At 47.8% G+C, this 21,065-nt stretch overlaps 1 protein-coding gene across 4 annotated transcripts in view; it reads left to right on the top strand.

Annotated features, from left to right (window-relative positions):
• Nucleotides 1–17,582, top strand: part of LOC135396807 (uncharacterized) — a 28,054-nt gene extending 10,472 nt beyond the window's left edge. For all 4 annotated transcript variants that reach the window (XM_064627995.1, XM_064627994.1, XM_064627996.1 and 1 more), the window contains 5 exons: nucleotides 632–838; nucleotides 5,041–5,159; nucleotides 6,048–6,144; nucleotides 12,699–12,962; nucleotides 17,389–17,582. In XM_064627995.1, coding sequence (XP_064484065.1) covers nucleotides 632–838; nucleotides 5,041–5,159; nucleotides 6,048–6,144; nucleotides 12,699–12,962; nucleotides 17,389–17,550 — 849 coding nt within the window. In that variant the 3' untranslated portion in view covers nucleotides 17,551–17,582. The remainder of the gene's footprint in view (nucleotides 1–631; nucleotides 839–5,040; nucleotides 5,160–6,047; nucleotides 6,145–12,698; nucleotides 12,963–17,388) is intronic.
• Nucleotides 17,583–21,065: the final 3,483 nt, after the last annotated feature.

Below are 21,065 nucleotides of genomic sequence, written 5' to 3'. Positions count from 1 at the left end.
GCGAGCGATAAAAGAAAAGCAAGTGGTACTTTTCTGCCACTGTAAGAAACAGGTACTGCTTCACTAGTAGCACATGTTTCTTAGTCAATTAGCTGAAAAGTAGCGCTCGTTTGGCTTTTATCGCTCGCTTTAAACAAATATCTTGACAACGTATATCAAACACCCTGTATACATATTACACCCATTTCACACCAAAAACACGGTGTATTTTCCTTGGGGGTGTAACAGGGGAGTATAGCGCAACTGATACACCCTAAATATACCCCAGTTACACCTCGGGAGTAAATTTGGAGTAGTGTACTACTGGCCGATCACACCCAAACTTAGCTAGCTACCAAAACTGGTTTGCATACAGCTGCTACACGGTCACTCGTGCCGGTCACGTACAGAAACTGCATCGCCGGAGAGTTCTGACAGACCATTGTAGCGATTTTTTAATCGTCACCGTGTCAATCACCCATCTAAAACATCGGCTCCATTTTCTTATAGACTGCAAAAGAATATTCGTTCACTCTAGATGAGCTGACAATTAGGCATCGAGTATATAACTGCAGTGCCCAGGCTGTCCTATTAGCCACAGCAATAGCGCCCATGTATACACAATTTGACGATAGTCTTGTTCTCATCCTAGCTTGTCGCCATGGCCCTAGTGACGCCAATGCCTGGTATCTCTTTCGTGGACGAGACCTCTGATGCAAGCTACGCTGCCCCAGGAAAACAGCTCTTGAAGGGCATGGCTGACAAAGGAATCGTCGCCTACGGCGTCGGCTATGTAAATATTCCAGCAAAGACGGCAGATGTGTCCAAAATAATCAGCAGCCTAAACAGCTTTTTCAGTGTAAGTCAAGGTACACGGAAGTACCTCCAACTAGGTGGTACTTAGGTCATGTCGACGCGGGGCTCTGGTGGGGACGAAAGCGGGTAATCACCTCTCGGGATTAAACGCCAGTCAGCACGGTGCGACCACGCGACGTGCCGAAAGACTCGTGTCAAACCGCACGAGGCGCAGATCTCGCAGCTGCGTATACACAACGGTTTTGGCGGCTCTTCTACACACGGCACCGTGCATATCTCACGAAATGAGTCTCGTTTTCACGTTTTCGTGACAGCAGCCAGTGCTAAAAATGATCTAGGATGCCTCTATAGGACGATATACACCGGAGGCAGAAATGTCTTTCTGCACTCCGATTGGTTACTATGGACGCCTGTGAACTGACTGCTGCGTGAAATATCAAATCTGCTCTGATGCTCTGAATCTGATGCGCTACGAGCAGCTCTGCTCGAAACTCCGCTTTCACGTACGAAACACTCACCATGTGGGCCGACCTTAAGGACCTTGCGCGGCGCAGGCTGATTATTGGAATATAATCCTTCCCACGCGTGCAGCGGATCCAGTAGATTCCGCAGTACGCAACTGGTTCCATGTTCTTGAGCCGTGAGTTGACGTGAGCCGAGAGACTGTACTTTAGCTCCAGAACGAATATTAACTTATGCCCCCTACGCGTGGCTGCCTCGACCAAGGGACAGGAGAGCTAAAAGCGTTCCTCCAGAATACCCCTTATTCCTTTTCTCTGTACTCCACGGTTATGCATCGACGTATCTATTCGGTTCTGCAAAGATGAAGCTCGCTGTCCTTGTTATGGCTATGAAAAAGGGAGCGTGGTCAGATTTATTTTGTTACTTGTTGTTTACTTGTGCTTTGGATACTTATCAATCTGCATTACAAGCAAAAAGGATTAATCGCACAGAGAACTGGCGCCGCGCATGCCTCGCTCTGGTATGCAGCATAATGTGCGCATAACCGCGCAGTGTCACAACTCAGTGGCGGATCCAAGGGGGAGGGGGGGGGTGATCGCCCCCCATCGCTACCTACATTATAGGGCGTTGCGTGACTTTTTGGGTCGACATTGGAATAAAATTTGGGAGTGCAGGTAATTAAAGTAATTAATATTGACTATCATAGTGTCAGACTTCTTCGAACGTAGTTAACGTTATTCTGTTGATTGGACGGCACCTTTCCCGTGGACCTCTAGCTGAGACTTCCGAGCGCTCTAGCACGAGCCGTTTCAAGCTTGCCAAATCATGTCGCGAAATTCTTGGTCTCCCCCATCATATTGAACGCATATATAGGTACACGCATTCACGTCAAAACAAAGTAAAAACGAACAATAAATATATCACATCCTATCATTTCGTGATTTCGGGAAGGCAAGCCTTCCCTACTCCCACGGACAATCATGGCAAGATGTGCCACTCTTCCTCGCATACTCATTTTTCCCCCTTGAGTACAACAGTCTGTACTGCGCGAGGAAAATTTTTACAAAGCCCCGAAACGTCAGCATTAAAATAGACATGTTTAGTGACCGTATTCGTGACATGTCCCACGATTTATTAACCATCCATTTAATTGTGACCCCCAGGGTATAGTAGGGCCTGTAGGGGCCCTATTTTTGTCCTTTGCGGGGGTGTCGGCCAGCTACCACGTCTGCGGCTCCCAGTCTTGATACACTGTGGGTTCACGATAGGTGCAATGTTACCAGTGTATTTACTTTGCACCAGCTCCCGTGGCAATAGTGGTTGGGATGACACCGCTTTCCGCGCCGAGGGGTGGTGCACGATTCCCTCAATTTAAACTCCTCCGTCCCGATTCCCCCGGCACGAAACAACCGGCTTATCTCCACCGCCCCCAATTCACCGGTCGCGTTTTCCCCGCCTTAGTGCAGTGACCCGCAAAGGTTACAACAGGAGAATGGCTTGGGAGACTAAACACTTTTTTCGTCCCTTATTTTTAAATGGTGAGGCTAAAGCGTGTCACGTCTACACTCTTCAAAATGAACTTCACCACATAGCACGCTCCTAGCCAACCACCATCCCGAATGACAACGTTCTCGTCCCTGATTTGTTGAAAACGAGAGGAGGAGCCTATTTTGTGCCGTGCATAATGACACAAAATAGGCTCCTCCTCTCGTTTTCAACAAATCAGGGGCGAGAACGTTGTCATTCGGGATGGTGGTTGGCTAGGAGCGTGCTATGTGGTGAAGTTCATTTTTAAGAGTGTATATGCTGGAAAAATGCCAAATTTTGTTGCGTTAGTGCCTGTTTTGACATAAACACCTGTAACTAGCGTTATTCCTACGTTTCTGCAGCAAAAACCGCTAAGGCTTGTGGAAGGCTTTACGATACCTGGTCGCGCCTTCTCAGACTCATTTATTCGGGGTTTGATTGTAGGTCAGTCGCTTATTCCTTACTGTCAATATAGCGTCATTTGACCTCTCGGTGAGAAGGGCTAAGCAGAGTTTGGAGAGCCGCGCAATTATGCCGTGTTTTCGTAAGCACGCACATGCGACAAGCCATTTCAGATGGCGAGCTTTTCACTGTTGCGGACAACGGGGTCGGGACTACCCGACTACCTTGTTGGACGAAGGCACCTGTGGAGAGGTGTTATTTAACGGCCGAACAGAAGATACCTAGAAGGCGCAGCCTTCGAGAAACAAATAAATGCTATTGTTCCTTGCTGGCTTGTTGTTACGGCTCTATTTACGGTATTTAAATACTCATATCGAGAAGTATTTATGCTGAGAATTTACCTCTTTCAACAAAGTATTTCGTAACTTTATTGAGGCCCATCCCTGGATGAGATCACTAAGTCTTCCTTTGCTTTTTGAAACGCAGACTACGCGGAAACTGTCACTGGGGAATTGACACGGGGGAATTGGGCCAGGGGGAATTGACACACGGGGGAGACTGTGTCTGCACAGTTGCCCATGGGGTCTGCCCACACCATAGGTGGGGAAGTTACTTTTATTTTGTAGTGCACTACCGTTACTCACTACTTTTTTCAGAAAGTAACGCGTTACGTTATTCGTTACTGTTGCGGTAGTAGGTAACGCGTTACTAATGCCGTTACTACTGATAAGTAATGCCGTTACTTTTGCATTACTTCACCAGTTGTCCTTATAATATGTACCACTTTTGGTTGAGTCACATAAGTGCATTCCGCAAATCAATACAAGCAATGTTGGGCACAAACAAGGGTCACGCATGAACACAACTTACATGTACGATTTATTGCAACGCACAAGTAGTTGATGTTCAAAATTTTCATCTGTGAGCTTCGCCCGTTTGGCTGAGAGGACGCCCAATGACCAGTGAGTGCTCCTTGTCAAGGTTGATAGAGACGGTGACCTCTTATCTCACACAGTACAAATCCAAACAGCCAATCCCTTGGTACTTTGTTACTTGTTCAGATGGTAGAGGCTATTTTTCTGTCGCCTTTGCCCCATTCGTCCGAAAAATACCAGAGGGAGTGAAAAACAGTGGTGGTAAACAAAGGTGACATCTCAACCAGGGTAGGTCAATAACCCTTCTGTTGCGTTCTTCGTGGGTGCCGATGTGACCTTCTTGTCGTTGTTGAAGGTGAATAGAAAAAATCGGGGATTTTCCCGGATTCTGCAGGCACTGTCCTCGCTCAAGCTTTCAAGTTTAGACGATGAAGCAATGTTCCCTCTATTCCCGAACACGCAGTAACGCATAACGCCGTTACGCGTTAGTTATTAAAAATGTAATGACGTTACGTTACTCATTACTTTTCTTCCAAATGTAATGCGTTACCATATTGCACTACTCGAATGTAACGCGTTACCGGTAACGCACTACTTTGTAACGCGTTACTCCCCACCTATGGCCCACACTAATCCCCCTGTCCTCCGCTACTCTTAAAAACAGAGCTTCACCGCATAGCGCGCTGTGCGCCAATCATTACCACGAATGATAGGGTTATCGCTTCTGATTCGAGGAGAAAGGGGGCGTACGCCTTTTTGTGGCAATTTGGATATATGGTAATTGCTACAAAAAGGCGTACGCCTCCGTCTCTCCTCGAATCAAAAGCGATATCATTCGCGGCAATGATTGGCGCACGACGGTGCGTGCGGTGAAGTTCTGTTTGTAGAGTGTACTTCCCGACTGTCCTCTCTCCATCTGTCCATATCTGTACTGTCTTTGCGACGCTAACGCGGAATTAAAAAAAATAATGCTTTGCAGAGCCTGGCAGACGCAAACTCTACCATAGTAGGAAAAGGCACATTCATGACTACCTTCTGCTTTATCGATGGCGGTGGTAGTACCCCGGAGAGTCTTCAAGAGTTCCTGCAAAAGTTCACGTAAGTTTTGCGTTCATGTTGCCCCCCCACGCTCGGTAACCCCTGAGATCTGGGGAAACTATACTACCACTATGCCTTTTTATTTCTGCTTCCTCGGATAATTGCGCCACCGCTGAGGATCGGATCATGGCCTTGATCCCTAGAGTGGATATTTGACCAACCTTCCCGGTTGTTTTCGGCCCTGCACTGTTCTGTTTGTCAGGTTTGCCATAGGCTTTATAGTTTCGGACCGACGTGGCTAATGTGACCTAGATAGCAAAGGCATGAACATACACGTCACACTCACATTTTATGTCACGCACGTGGCCCTATTGTGGCTGTTGGGGGATAGACAGATGTGACGTCACCGAAACAGCGAAGAACAGAAAAGCCCCTCATGAAAATGCACTCTAAAAACAACTTCACCGCATGGCACGCTCTGCGCCAACCATTGCCACGAATGATAGGGTTATCGCTTTTGATTTGAAGAGTGAGGCGTACGCCTTTTTGTGTCAATTATCATATATCCAAATTCACACAAAGGCGTACGCCCCCTTCTCTCTTCGAATCGAGTGTGGTTGGCAGCCGGTCCAGGTTATCTAGGTGGCATTGACATGCCACCCGCACGCGCACATCACCGCCGCGATCTGTTGCGTGTTGGCGATGGGGTGATTTTTTTACTTTTTGTTCAGAATTGTTGGAAGTAAGCAACTGTATAGGTGTCTTTCGTCCAGTGTCACTCTGCCCTTCCGTGCTTCGAACAACGTATAGACGACCCTCTGTTTACAAACTCGTCACGTCACGTGAAGACTGGTTCGAGTTTATATTTTGCTGTGGTTATATTTTGCTGTCCAGCGGGGATCTGCACCGATAACATTTCCTTGTTTCTTGATGAAACCTTTCTCGCAGTGGGAACCTGGTCGTCTCAAGGACACACGTAATGTTACCGCCCGCCACCTTCCCCGAACAGTGCCGGTTTTATGCCACATCAAGTTGGAGTTATTTCGTAAGTACCGGCTGAAGATACTCTCAATGGCACGCGCTTACTTCCAGAACTAGTAAACCCGCGATCTCGTACGCTGCAACTGTTATGGATGGATGCATTCATTCTGTAGCAGTGCAGTGACAATTTTGTGCAGTGTTCACACATGCACTTGTGCAAGTGTACAAAGGTGAGACGCATCCTCCCAAACATCGCGGCGTAACAACCATGACATGGTAACATCACCGTTCTCTGTTGAGGCTTCAGACCAGAGACGCAGAATGGGACCTTGAGGGTGGCCAGGTCGAAATACTGAAAAATCGCCCTGCGAGAATAGCCAAAAGTAGCCATCAGATGTAGCAAATTCTGTAGCCAACGCAGTACCGCCATTTCTTACAACGTAATGGCAATAATAGTGAGCCTCAGTGCATCGTACGGTATCGCCTTTGCGTACGTAAGAGATAGCGTTGGTGGTTCTGCGCACGCGCAAACCATAGAGAGCTTCGCGCACTGCGCAGAACCACCACGCTAACCCTTACGTACGTAAAGGCGACAGCGTACGTTATAATAGGTGGAATAGCGGACTCGCGAGCTTTGCGTGCGCGAGAAATAGCGTTATCGCCACTGCGCATGCCCAAAACGTAAACGCGTTTGCACGAGCTCGCTATTTATTGGAAATTCGGGGCCACGCAAAGCTGGTTTTGTGTAGGGAGCTTACTGTCGCGTATGTATACGCTGTGCGTTCCGACGAGAAACTGCGTGAGCGCTCCGTCGTCTGCTAAACGTCGCCAAGTAATTCACAAGAAAACCGTGAGTTGTCTTGCGATAGCATCTAGTTTTATGAATACAAAAGCGTGCCTATAGCAAAAGTGATTCCTGTGTTTTTATTTTAAGTCTCCACTTCTAGCCGTAGCGGCGCTGCGATCGACGGACACTACGCAAGCCACAGCAGCCTCAGTGTGTAGACACACCCGTTGCGTCCAACATAGCGTTTACGTTTTGCGTTTCCAACAAACGCTATTCTCGAACTCCCTAATGACCTCCGTGCGTGCCCTATAACCTTATCCACGTGGCTTATCCGAAGCGAGTAATTCAACATAATGAATATGCAGGTGAATCCCAAATGTAGTTAGAGCACTTGGAAGCCTTCGCTATCGTTCTGGAGACCACACACAGCACAAACTGTGGACCTGTGCATAGCTCTGTAGGGGGGCCAACAATGTGCTGCTCCGCAAAGCACGTCAAACAGGCAGAGGGGAGGAAGCTCCTCTCAGAGGAAGCCTGCTGAAGCTCAGGCTGCCTAACTACGAGGGGTGTTCAAGTCAAACCGGGAACCCATTTTCCCCAAAAGTAAAATGAACTTACAGCCGATAAAATTTTTCAACATAATCTCCAGTTGCACTAATGCACCTGTCCCAGCGTTTCACGAGGGCTTGGATGCCAGCAGCGTAGAAATCCTTACCGGCGCGTAGCAGCCATGATCGGACCGCATTTTTGACCTCGTCGTCGCATCTGAAGTGGCGGCTCCCAGGGAACGCCTTCAGTGGCCCTAAGAGATGGAAATCACTGGAGGCGAGGTCTGGACTGTAAGGGGGATGTGGCAGCAACTCCCAGCCAAGTTCCTGTAAGGTGCGTGTCGTGAGATGCGCGGTATGCGGGCGTGCATTGTCCTGTAGGAGGAGGACTCCTTTGGTGATGAGGCCCGGCCGCTTTTGCTTCAGCGCCTTATGCACATCCCTGAGAACCTGGCAGTAATATGCACTATTGATATCGAGACCTGTTATCCGTCGGTCCTTGAGGATCAGGCGCTCCACAAGTTTGATGTTCTCAGGAACTCTTGAAGCTGGGCTCTGAGCCGCCCCGGCCGGGATCGCCCAGCACTGATGTACGATCGTCTCGGAATCGTTTGCACCACTCAAACGCTTTGCTGCGGCTAAGTGTATTGTGGTCATACTGAGCCTGAAGTTATCTGTGAATTTCAGACAACTTTACGCCTTCATTCACGAGAAACTTCATGACAATTCGCGGTTCGATGTGCGCGCTCACCTTGTTGTCGACCATCTTGTCCAGCACGTGTCTTCTGTTTTGCACAAACTTTGAACCACCACGTGGTGAACGCGGAGGCCTGTCGCGTGTGAAAATGACGAAGTAGCGCGAGCCATTTGTACACTCCGGAGTCCCGGTTTGACTTCCCCTCGTATATGGGATCCTCTTCGTTGTACCACGGTCCTTCTATACTCCTGGTCATGCAACTCCGCCGGAAGTTTCTTCTAGGGTCCTCCGAGTTCGCCAGGTGGCGCGCGCGTGACTAGGAGTGCGCTACTCACAGGCGTTCGTATAGGTGTTGCCTGTAAACAAACGTGAATGCGCCTAAAGTGTTCAAACGTGCTTAAAGCAGTTATCATAACGTTATATTATGACATATATCGCATACGAAGTCAGCGATATTCATATATTAGCGATATTAGTATGTCAGTGGTCTAATTGCGCTATCCGCTCGAGGCACCGACACACCCGCATGTGGATATCTCAATTGCGTGTGTCGTGTGTGTGCGAGTGTGTATGCCTCATCTTTTTCAGTCATCCTACTCATATATTAACCCACATGCACTGAGGTATGGTACCACAATTGTTGCAGTTGCCGCAATTGTTGCCCTGTTGTCTATCTTTTCTCTCCACATAGAGAAAATTCTAACTCAAGTATGAGAAATATGGCTCCATCTTTTATCTAAATGTTTTATCGTTTTCAAGGGCCAATTCTACCATTAGTAGAGCTGTTCTCCGTTATAAGAAGATAATTTTATACCCGAAATGGTGAGCTGCTGTACCAACCAGCGGCATATTTGTACTCATAATGAGGGTGCACGTAGATCTTGTAGGGAAGTATTTATTCCGCCTTTCATGAAGGCGTTTTGAGAAGAATTTATCGTATACATATTTCTGTGGATGACAGAATATAAAGACAACTGCAACATTTTATTGCCACACACTGCAGCTGGAATCGTGCACTGGGGATTACCAATGCAAATGGCACATCCATATCAAAGTAGTCTGAACATGGACACATAAAAGAAAACACGACAGAACACTTCATTGTTGCAGCCATCAGACCGCAGAACACTCGCACGGTCACTAGCACTTGTCTGGACTGTCTTGGACATACATTCAACGTCCATTCACCTCAACAACGCCATGGGAATAACCTGACTGACTTGGCTTGGAATAACTGAAGGCTTGACGCTTCACACTACTGTGTCAGTCTAAAGACTCAGAAATATCTGCTCGGAATGGAATATCTGCCTGGAGGAACACAAGGCAGGATGGACATATTACCGCTGACATACAACCTCTCCCATAGCGTTACGGCGGAGTTAGATGACCAGGAGTATAGAAGGACCGTGGTTGTACACTAGGACAGTTGGGACTGATTCCCTTTCTCATCTGTTCTCTCCCTCTCCCCCGCTTTGGCGGTTCTGGATTTTCGTTCGCATCGAGTAAAATAAATAAAACACGGAAGCGTTGGCTATTTCTTTTGCACAAGGTGCTTTATTTTTCGGGATTGGTATTTCCAAATCACACATCTGCATCTGCGCCAAACACGAACTTGACATGAACATTGTTTCTGAAGTTCGAATAATATGCCGAAGCAACTTCACACTCACTGGTAGCTGATGTCTCACGTGGAAGATTTCACAGTAAATCAGTAGATTCACTGCACAGGCACACACATTCACAGATCCAGCATGACAGAAAACATGTCCATATCCCTTTGCTGCTTGTGTAGTGTCACATGTCAAGGCTGACTCGTCACAAAGGAACCTGTGCAGCTGCTATGCCGAAAGATGATGTTCCAACCACTCAGAGTGGCTTATCCATTCTACTGCATCCATGCAGATACTTTTCTGGCGCAGATATGAGTTGAGCAGTACCTACATATATGTAGTTGATACCTGAGCAAGAAAGACCAGAACAGGGATCAGAAAACTTGAAAACTAAATTGTACCGGCCGAAATGTATGCCACAGGTGTGGTGCTATGCTAAGCGGCAGAATGGAATAGGAACTGTCGAACTGACTTACCTGTCATGGAAGTGGAAAAACACAGTATTGATCCTTCTTGAATCGTTCTCGCACCAAGCAAGCGAAGCAGACCTGCCTTCCACTTATCTATCATTGGATTTAATTGCAGAAGTATCCAAGAGGCTTCGACGGTCCCAAGATCATCATCGTATATACGATGATGATCTTGGGATCGTTCCCTTTGTATAGCAAACTTTTGGATCTTGTCAGGCTAACTACACCAATGAACATCGAATGGATATGGACGCCCACAATGCTGCAGTGATTGATACCCTAGTTTGCTCATGACACGCAAACATGGGTTGCAGACCGTTTTGCAGGGACACCGTACTTTTGTGCTGATTTCATTACATCCAGCTTCTGTATTCTATACGTATCAGCTATGCGGCCTGGCCTGGTGTTACCCGGTGTACCATGGTGGGCTGGATTGTGTGTCCACTATGTGATGATATGTGATTTTGTTGATAGCCAGGTGGAGGTTTATGGATGTTCCCCCGCACTCCTTTTGTCACGATACATCGGCAGAGCGGGAGACTATGGCGTGTCGTCAATCTCTCACACAATAGCATGGAGGTGTTGATTGTTTGAGTACGTCGAATAGTGGCAACACATTGATCACGAAGACCTTCAGTGAAGTAGAAGATGCGATGGATCAGTCGGGGACATCTGCTCATGCAGGTTAACGGACATGTGTCGGACTCTGCGCACCACTCGGTTCTGCTAGAAGGCCATTTTCCAATTGGCTGTGTCTAGAGGTCCGTCGGACGGACCTGATTCTATGCAGCGGGGTCCGTCGGATGGTCCGTGGTATGAGGAACTAGACTGTTTCCCAACCTAACCAACCTAACCCAGAGCTGCACGAAGCTAACTTGCACTAACCTAACTAGAATAAACTAACCTAACACAAACCTAACCTAAACTAACTTTATCTAACACGACATAATGTTGAGCCGACGGACCCCGATGTATAAACAATCGTGTCCGTCCGACGGATCTCTCGTGTCCGTCCGACGGAACTCCTTTCCAATTAGGCCACGCAGAAATTGACTGGGCTAGTGCCAATTTTGAGCTAATTACTGTACGACGCAACGATGGACGAACGTGTCCGAAGACTCCCTGTTACGTAACGACGCCAACGCGCCAACACTACGCACGTGACGTGACATCGGAGCTTAGCAGAGCTGATAGATGGCTGTGCGAATGGTACTGCTCAGAAGACATGTACGCGGTCATCGAATATTTGCAACGGAACGGCCTTGACGTGGGCAGGCGTTCACCAGCGCACCGCACGGTGAAGAGAGCGATGACGGGACAATCGAAAGACTGTTCTAGTCCGCACCTTGACCATCACTCATGCCACAGGTATATCCAAACGCAGATCCTGATCTATCTCTGCATGCACGAGGTCTCTGCCACTGAGTACCGAAACTGCACCCGCCAGACCAAATCTCGAGGACTGATCCCGTAGACATCCGTGTGCGTGGCTGTTGGGTCCACCACTTGGAACCCAAGAGCGAGCCCAGAACCCAGAAGGCTTTGCCTACGATTCTCGAGTGTGTGGGTGTGTGTGTCTGGAGTACCAAAAGAAAGGTCAGACAACCGACGGCGACTACTACGCGACAGTTATTCATCGCTTGCGTGACGTCATCAAGTAGAACGATGATGCACGCTCGGTCAGCTGGGACATAGCTGCAAGCAAGCAACGACATCTCCGCCCACCGCTAAGCCACGCTGACATCTGCAATCCGGCGACTTCCCAAGGGAACACTCTCTCCTTTCGCTTTCGACGGCTGCCACGCCCTTATCACCCTTGAGGCTTGTGTTGGGTTCGTCTGTTCGTGAGTCCTGGTGGGCGATGGTGGAATGTCCTGGGGAGTTTCTCAACCCGCTCCAGGTTGTTGCCGATGGAACGGACGCATTGCAGCAAGGCCACAAGTTATCTTCCATCGCTTCTTGCACTCTGCACGCCTTGTGTTCGTCCCGAAGCAAGAGTTTTCGATTTTACCATTGTAATAGCGAGTGAATTTCGTATAGATTACGGTAGATGACAAACGTGACTTGGGTTCAATTAAAATTTGGTAAGTTACTTGCAGTGCTTGACAAAAGTTCCCTACAGATCAAATTTTGCTGCACGGCTACTGAAACACCTTGTATATGCTCCTCAAGATGAAAAACGCGTGTCCACGCGTAGCCAGGAATGATGGCGTCTTGAGGATCTAACTGGATTTCTGCCAACAGACTTTTCGATTTGTTTCGGAGCGACTTTTCGACTTTTGGGTGACCTGTAAAGCATCCCGTGTGCAGTGGATATAGGTACGCTTGAAGTGACATAACGTGACGTTGCTGAGGCCTACACGAGGTTATCTGACACACACCAGTGCCCTAACCGTTCCGTTCGTCGTAGATACTCGTATGGACGATGCTGGTTGCTCTAGCACGCAGTATTCGCGTACATGTAGTGTGCTAGCGATCTAAAATAATCCTGCCATTGTCTGTGCAGGGTGTCTGGGATAATGTGGCACGTCCTAAATTCCCTGTCGGCGTGACTTTTTCCATGGGGGTCCAGCTCGGTGCTTTCAACATGACGATTTCTGGGGCCTTACCAAGTCCTCTAAAGACTTGCACCTACCAGTCAGTGACCAGCTACGACGATTGGTGTCCATTGAAAAGCACTGAAAAGTATGATCAACAGACCATGGAGGTGCTAAATCGTGCCGACCAAGTTGTGGGCAGCTACTCCACCGCACAGTCTGCGGCGGCCTTGGTAAGAATGCGTCCACAGGTGATTGTAGTGTGACTGCGCTGTGTGTCCAGCAAACAGCCTCGTAGCTTCCTCGAAAGGCGTGAAATGTGGTTTTGCACATGCGCACGTTTGGGCGTGAGACTTGCGTTGAAGCGATGTCCTTTTGCTGTCGTTTCCGAGCGCGGGTCGCCGCCAGCCATGGTGAATACCGCATTACGTCGATTCTCTGAAATATGGGGGATCCGTAAGAAGCACCATTGAAGTTGAATCGAATCCTCCACCCATACTACGAGCAGTGGCGTAGCCCTACCTTCAAGAAAAAAGGAGAAAAAAAGGGGAGTAAAATGGGGAGTAATTGCAGCTTCTAGTCCCTTGGATTGCAAGTACTCCCAATTTTAGTCCCCCAACCCCGACATTTACTCCCCAGGACTGCAAACTGGACTTCGCGAATGGTCTTCCGAATACAAGTCTACGTAAATGTGTGCTCTTGGTCAATTTGAAGGTATAAGGCTGAATAACTCGGCCAACTTAGCAATTTTCCACCCACACAGAGCCACACAGAAACAGCGCTTCTTTCTTCGCAAATTGTGCCCTATGTATGTCGCAGGATTTTATATAATTCGACATATTGCCGTTGACTGTTTAACTGAAAGTATTTTCCTTCATGGACATGAATTATGTACATCGCACTCTTAGAACAGAGCGTGAAATGCAGTCTCCACTCTGTGATATTCGTTTACTCCCGTGCGTTTACTCCCCAAAGGGAGTATTTTTTGTGGCAATGCATTTAGTCCCCAAAAGGAGTAAAATTACTACTACGGAAACCCGCCGGGTGCGTACAGCAGGATGAGGGGGCGTATGTTATTTTTAAAAAAGGAAGGGATTTGAAGTAATTTAAAATGCTGAACTTCCGGCCCGAGGCTCGTACCGGGAGTCATGGCCCCCTCCTGTCCCCCTTGGCTAGGACACTGCGTACGAGCAAACAGCCATTGCGAACGATGTGACGGGTCGTAGAAATAGCACGTGAGTGTTTGAGGAGCGAGAAGACGGTGAACCCCCACACTCGCAACAATCATAGCACAGCAGAGTTGAGGAAAGACAAAACTCTAGAACCTGACGGTATCATTGCGTCAACACTGAGCACAGTGCCACAGGGGCGCCGACGGAAGCTGCCTCACCGCCCACTAATCTCGTTTCTGATGTCTTCTCTGTGAACCCGTACCAATGCCACCTATACAGGGTGTCCCAGAAAACGTGTCATTGAATTATAATAAAAAAACCACCACCTAGAGTCATGCGGTCAATGGCATTTGTTCTTACTGGGTTTTTGCCACCTCCTCATGTGAACGTCGTGTAACGTAAGTTCAATTACGTAAATTTTTGCGAGCTTAAGTCTGAAATTTGCCTAGTAAAGATCATTTTTTTACCCCACCAATGTGAAGAACGTGTCTAATTTAGTGAAATTCATGATAATTCACAGTGATATTCACGAGCTATCCCATCGGAAAAAATAGCCGAATATCATGCTTTTCGGAGCACCGGACCATAGCGCGCGATGACTTTTTGAGCGCAATCGCTCTCACTGCGACGAAAGGAGGTTCCGAAGCCAGCCCACAGAGTGACAGTAGAAAAAGTAAGTTCCTAAAATTGGGAGAGGGAAAGCATCATCCCAGCGAAAGTCGTACGTGATAAGCCGTGCCTGTTTTATCTCTTTCTGCTATGTCGGGGAGGGCTGGGTTTCCAACCTCCTTTCGTCGGACTGACAAAGATTGCGCTGAAAAATTCATCGTGCGCTATTCTGTGCGACCTCCGTAGAGCATGATGTTCGGCTATTTTTTCCGATGGGATAGCTCCTGAATATCCCTGTCAATTATCTTTAATTTCACTAAATGACACACGCTCTTCACATTGGTGGGGTAAAAAAGTGATCTTTGCTAGGCAAATTTCCGACTTAAGCTCGCAAAAATTTACATAATTAAACTTGCGTTACACGACATTCACATGAGGAGGTGGCAAAAACCCAGTAAGAACAAATGCCATTGACCGCACATGACTCTAGGTGGTGTAGTTTTTTTTATTATAATTCAATGACACGTTTTCTGGGACACCCTGTAGATACAAAAGTCTTGCTTATTGCCTCCCGCATCCCCTGCGATTCGAAGTTCTGCGAAACTAGCAAATGATTGCAGCTAACTTCGGAAATTTGAACCTGCAGACTAAGTGCAACACTCTTTCCAGAAAATCACTATGGGACCATGGGACCAATATGGGACCATGTTTCAACAATGCTGTTTCGAGAGCTGATAAATTTTGCTTTGTGTAATCAATAGATGCTTTACTGACGCAACTATCCCCTTCTTCCCGGATAAACCTATAGCCTCCTGATACAGAAGTTTCCCCCTTCCCTGTCCGTGAAACAGTTCCGCGATAACAACAGATAGGGGGGCAGAGGTTGAATAACATGGTTTGGTGTAACGCGCCCTCGTTGGTTGTTCCTTTGGGGGTGGGAGGGGTGTCTGCGTGGGCTTGCTCGACAAATAAAAATTGCAGTTGCAGTTCAGTGCCGGTCCTTGTCGTTTTTATTCTCCCTCCTCGTCCTACCTAGAGTCACTACATAGGCAGCAAAGTAACGACACTGAGCCACGCGGGTGAGCGAATCCGCCATCTTGGGTCAGGCGCGGCTGCGTCACCTAGCAATGGGACGCCAACTCCCCCTTCTCCAGTGGAGAACAACGCGCAATCGAGCCAGCTGGCAACCCAAGAAACCGGTTTTGCGTGGAGGTGACTCACTATGGACGACCAGTTGTTGGAAGGAGAAACCACGTGACACGATCGGCCCAATCGACGACATACGAACGGCGGCTCCGGCGCGGAAAGGAATACGATAATCTGTACTCCTATTTAGTGACTAGTCCTGCCCAGTACTGGGGGTTTTTAATTGAAACATGCACCAACCAGCCCAAACACTCGTTCTGTTACACGTGACCCTGTTTCGCTTTATTTTGTGTTCCCATTTAGTACGGCGGACGTTTACTACTCGCAGACGACACTTGCTGACGGTGGCTCGTCTTCATGGTTACGACCGCTGAAAGCACGTTCGTGATTGGCTACCAGTCGTTGAAAACACGATTCTAATTGGTTGACGCTTGGTTGTCGACGAGAAAGCGGGCTCTCTGTATCTTGGTGGTGTTTCCTGTACCGGTAGAGGTAAGCGGAACCCCAGCTATGCCACCTCCGCCCACGACTCTCCACAGGGAGATCTCAAAAGTGACCGCTTCTGACAAGGCGGCGAACGACACCTAAATTGAGTGGGGGCTGACGACGTAATGTCGTCTACGTACGTCGCTACGTACGTGGCCACGTCACTACGTACGTGGGGACGTACGTAGCATGTACGTAGTTTCGATGTTACTTCAGATTTCAATGTTTAGCTTTCAACTCCCTGGCACTACGGCAATCGTTACACTTACCTGCAGGGTTCCGGAGCGAACCGAAAACCTGAACTAAAATGTATTTTGGTCCAACCGGAACGGGACGGAAACCGAAAATTTTATGCTCCGGTGGAAGCCCAAAATTCAAACGGAAAATTGACCCTCAAGGGTACGTAACGCAAGACCTCGTGTTCACAATACATGGCATCCATCGGTGTTTGGGTATGTCAGAGAGCAAGACGGGCTCCTTGTTGTCTAAAGTCACATGGTATGACCTTCACATAGGAATGGAACGATGTCGATATTATCAATATCGATATTTTATGCCTTCGATGTTATTGATACCGATATTCATATCGCTATTCACATCAATATTCACATCGATATGCATGCTGATCAATACCAGTAACCAGACATCCTCTGCACTCACCTAAATTCTTCCCTAATCTAGTATAATCGAGGACATGTGCGTTTTGGTCCTCGTAACGCACGCTATTCGTCGACGTCTTCACGTGCCTCACGTCACGTTACGTCATGGAAGGAACAAGGGCAGCTTTGTTCAATCGTTCAAGTAATGGCGTGACTGCTTTTCAAACTTCGATAAAAATATCGATGAAGTATCGATGTATATATCAATAATATCTCGATATAAATGATCGATTTTATCGATATTTTAATCTATTTTATTATGTTTTTACGCTGTAGATATTTATAGATATAAAAAATTTTGCACCATTACCTTCTGATCTTTCTTTTGTTTCTACCTCTGTTGGAAAGGGGATAATTTCAATCAATGCTACTTACACCATGTGAACCTGAACCGGTTTCGAACCGGGGTTACTCCGGGGCTGAATTGGAACTGAACCGTTTTCTTTAAACCGAAACGAAAAACCTTTCGGTTCGACACCCTGCCGACCTGTACTCCCGAATTTTACTCCAATGACAGACAAAAAAGGTGTTTGCATCCCGACATTTCAAATTACGACTGCTCATATGGCACTATCTCTTTATTCCAGATAAAGAAGTTCATACAAAAAATCAAGTACACAGTTGGAGTGCTGGTTGCTGATATCCAGTTTGATATCATTGATTCGACAGCCTGTACAGAGTCGTCTCTGGCCAGGGTAACGACCATCGCCGATCTAATACACGGCCAGGCTCAAAAGCCGAATCCATAAGCCCTGTGACTAATAAATGTATCTGAAAGCCACCCCCGTTCTATGAATTCGTGTGGAAGCGGAAATCGCGGAGTTCATGATATTGCGGCAGTGTCCCAAAAGCCTCTACAGCCAGCTGGCTTTTTGAGGCTTACCGTGAACTCCAATCCTTCCGGCGTGCCAGTGGTGCGAAGTGCCTATTGTTGAAGTGGAGGAGGAGGAGTGTCGTTTGGAGGAACCCGAGAGGTCTGCCTGCCTCATTAGGCGGCATGTTTCTCGGGAAGGGAAAGGTGGTGGAGAGGAGGAGAGGAAAGGGTGAAGTGGAAGACCGAGCGGAATCCGCTCGGAGGGAGGATAGCTGCGTCCATGGGCCGACTTCAGGGGAACTGTGCCGGCATACGCCTATTACACATCTGAGGGAAACCCAGGAAAAACCCCAGACGGCACAGCCGGCCCGCGGATTCGAACCGCGGACCTCCCAGTCTCCAAGCGCACGCGTTACCGCTGCGCCACCGGAGCTGGTATATGTTGTTCAAGTAGCGTCACTTACAGCAGCGTTTGACAAGTCGATTTGTCTTCGTGGAGCTCATATCGTCGCGAATTCCAATGCCGATACTACCGCTACCTATATGTCGCGGAACCTGAATTTTGCGAAAAGTTCGTTCTACTTTCACAGTATCCCTGGGACATCCCTACATGATCGCCCGAACGTCCAAATAAACTTACTGCATATACGGACATCCATGTGATATGTATCCCAGAACGACATTTGCGTGATTTTACCCACTAAACAACAGTTATCCCAGGAACGTCTACAGGATATCGCGCTTTGGATGTTTGGATTCTCATGTGTAAAGCAGTTTGCAGATCCTGGGGTAAATGTAAATATGATGTAAATATTTGGTATATCTAAGCGCTCTATGCAGATGCACAGGAATTGCGAGGACTCTTCGACCGTCGTCAACGTTTCCCCAAGAGATTTACCAACGTCCTGATTATGTTTGCCTGGTCTATGACACATATGACACAAAAGCAGTAAGAATACTTAAAACACCAGGGTGACTAGAAACCAGAGCTGATTAATGCATTTCACAAAAGCATTCTTCACAAAAAGGAGCTTCACCTTGAAGGCCCTGGTAGATGAAGCTGACGACAAACGTGTTAGTCATTGGTGTTGCATCTGAAACCTTTGTGGAGGACGGATTTATGAAAAATTCCTTCAGGACGTCATAAAGCTCAAGCATTCGTTCAACAGCAGCGTGAGCGCGGAAACATTGCCGTATAAATGTGCGTAGCAACGTAGCATCATCTCCCTATGTGGAAGGTACGGAATTTGCGACAACCGAAAGTTTCCGCTTTTGATGTGCTTTCCTGCACATTAGTTCTTGTGTCGGATGCCTTCAGATCAAGATTTCCTTGCTTCGAGGGTTCAATGACATCATTGAGGAGTCATGGAGGAGCCTTCAATCCGGAATTATTCCCTCTGGCTCCTCCTCCTGTACTTAGTAGTATTCTCCATTATATTCATATTGAAATAAACTTGAAACTTGAATTGCTATTTTTGTGCTTCTTTGTGTTTGTTTTTAATGTAGCGTGACACATCAGAGCCGAAGCACCGTATTGTGCGCAACCAGGGCCGGCGAGAGAAATTACGGGCCCCGGGGATCAGCCCCGCCCAGGCCCCCCACCGCTTGTCTCATGGTGCTAGTAACCGTTTCGCCCTGGGTCTGGGGGGCCCCGGGGTTCCCACCCCCGCTGACCCCCCTTTCGCCGGGCCTGTGCGCAACAGATCTGATCACCATGACGCCCCGTACGCATCTGTACCTTCCGCACTCGATTGACAGCACGATCAAGAGTTCGGTCAATGGGAGGAGCCTATTATGCACGACACAATATGCGTCACCCCGATCTCGCCTTCTCCCGCGCTAGCCGCCATCTTTACACGGTCGTCGGCAGAGCAGTATACAGACAGTTTGGCCATCTTTTGATCTTTTGCCGCTTCACGGGAGGAGCCTGTTTCGACGTCAGAGTCGCTGTTGTACCGCCCAAAACGCCTGAATCTAAGCGAAATCCGCTTATATGAACCAGCAGGTAGGCGCCATTTTGATGCAGTCCACCGTCTCGTTGACAGGTACGTTTGCCCCGCCCAATGTAATCTACCAGAATCGCCAGTCTATGACCCACAGGCGCCTGTGATGAGGGGGCGTTGTTACCAAAACGGAAAGGATTCAAGAAGTGGTTCTCGAAGGATGTGATACGCACGTGTCTTCCCCCTTCCCCCTTACATCATGAACAACGCTTTGCATTAACATGGCGTCGGCGATTGGTTGACGACTGGACAACAATAGAGCGCATCGAGGGAGGTCGTTCCGCTGTGTCGTTGCATAACGCGGTACGGCTCCTCCTAATGGCCAAACTCGCTCTATAAACGGCTCTGGTCGTCGGAGGCTGCAGGCGCCGCCTGTGTTTACACGTTTACACGCTTGCATGGGGGGACATCATCGACACATACCCACTTTATTTCGATCGATATCTTCATTTGGAATTTTTGAGACTGTTTTCTTGCGTTTTTTACGCTAAAATAGTAGTTATTTGTATGCAAAGGCGCGGGTTCACAAGCGGCATAAGCGGAAATAACCAAGGAATATGTGAATACCCAACGCATTTCAGTGTGAGCCCCCTACCCGAGAAATGTCATCATGACGTTAGTAGACACACCGAAACCAAAACAGATCGGAAGGGGATAGCTGGGTTCCCCTCAAGACCGTGACTTTCGGGCGCGACCTTGTTCGCCACTAGCTTTGAACGTAGTTCAACTCTACCAAACTCGTGGCGCTGTCGAACATTATGACGACATTTGCTTACAAACAGGTAGAGGTGTATTCTTTCTGTAAATCTGCAACCTAGATATTGATACTTCACATTATATTACATGTTGTTCAAGTTGCGAAGTATCTAAACCAGAGAGTCGAGTCGAACCGAACCCGAACCGAAAACCGTTATTAACCGTTATTTTTGGCCGAACCGGAACTGAACCGAACCCAAACAGTCGACGCCATCTTGGAGCTGAACCGGAACTGAACCGTTAAAAAAATATCGGTAACCGGTTCAAATAACGGTTCATACGGAACTAAGGGCGGAAACAACAAAACAACGAGAATTGGCCGACACAGACAAGTAAGCCTCAAACGCCAGGACATGTTTGAATTGGTAAGGGCGGAACTTTGCATATTGTGCATGAACATAAAACTAATTTTTCTTCTTTTATTAGCTTCGTAGCTTTAATGTTGATTGCTTATTGTTGTTGTTAAAGTCGTGCCAGGCAGGAATGCTCTAGGTTTGCTTGAGTCGCGAAATATATACAGATATGTTAACTTCAAAAGTGTTACTATTAACGTCTAGGACATAGACGTGATTGCATATAAGGATTAGGGATCAACCACAGCGTTGGGTGGCTTTGATGAGGTGACGTACACAGCTATACATGGTGTCCACCTTAACTGCAGAACTGATCATTGACACATATCGCGTGTGAG

The sequence above is a fragment of the Ornithodoros turicata genome, chromosome 6 (assembly GCF_037126465.1).
Source record: "Ornithodoros turicata isolate Travis chromosome 6, ASM3712646v1, whole genome shotgun sequence".
In the NCBI taxonomy this organism is placed as follows: domain Eukaryota; kingdom Metazoa; phylum Arthropoda; class Arachnida; order Ixodida; family Argasidae; genus Ornithodoros; species Ornithodoros turicata.
Note: the sequence above shows the minus strand (reverse complement) of the source record. Positions and strands in the feature narration are given on the sequence as shown.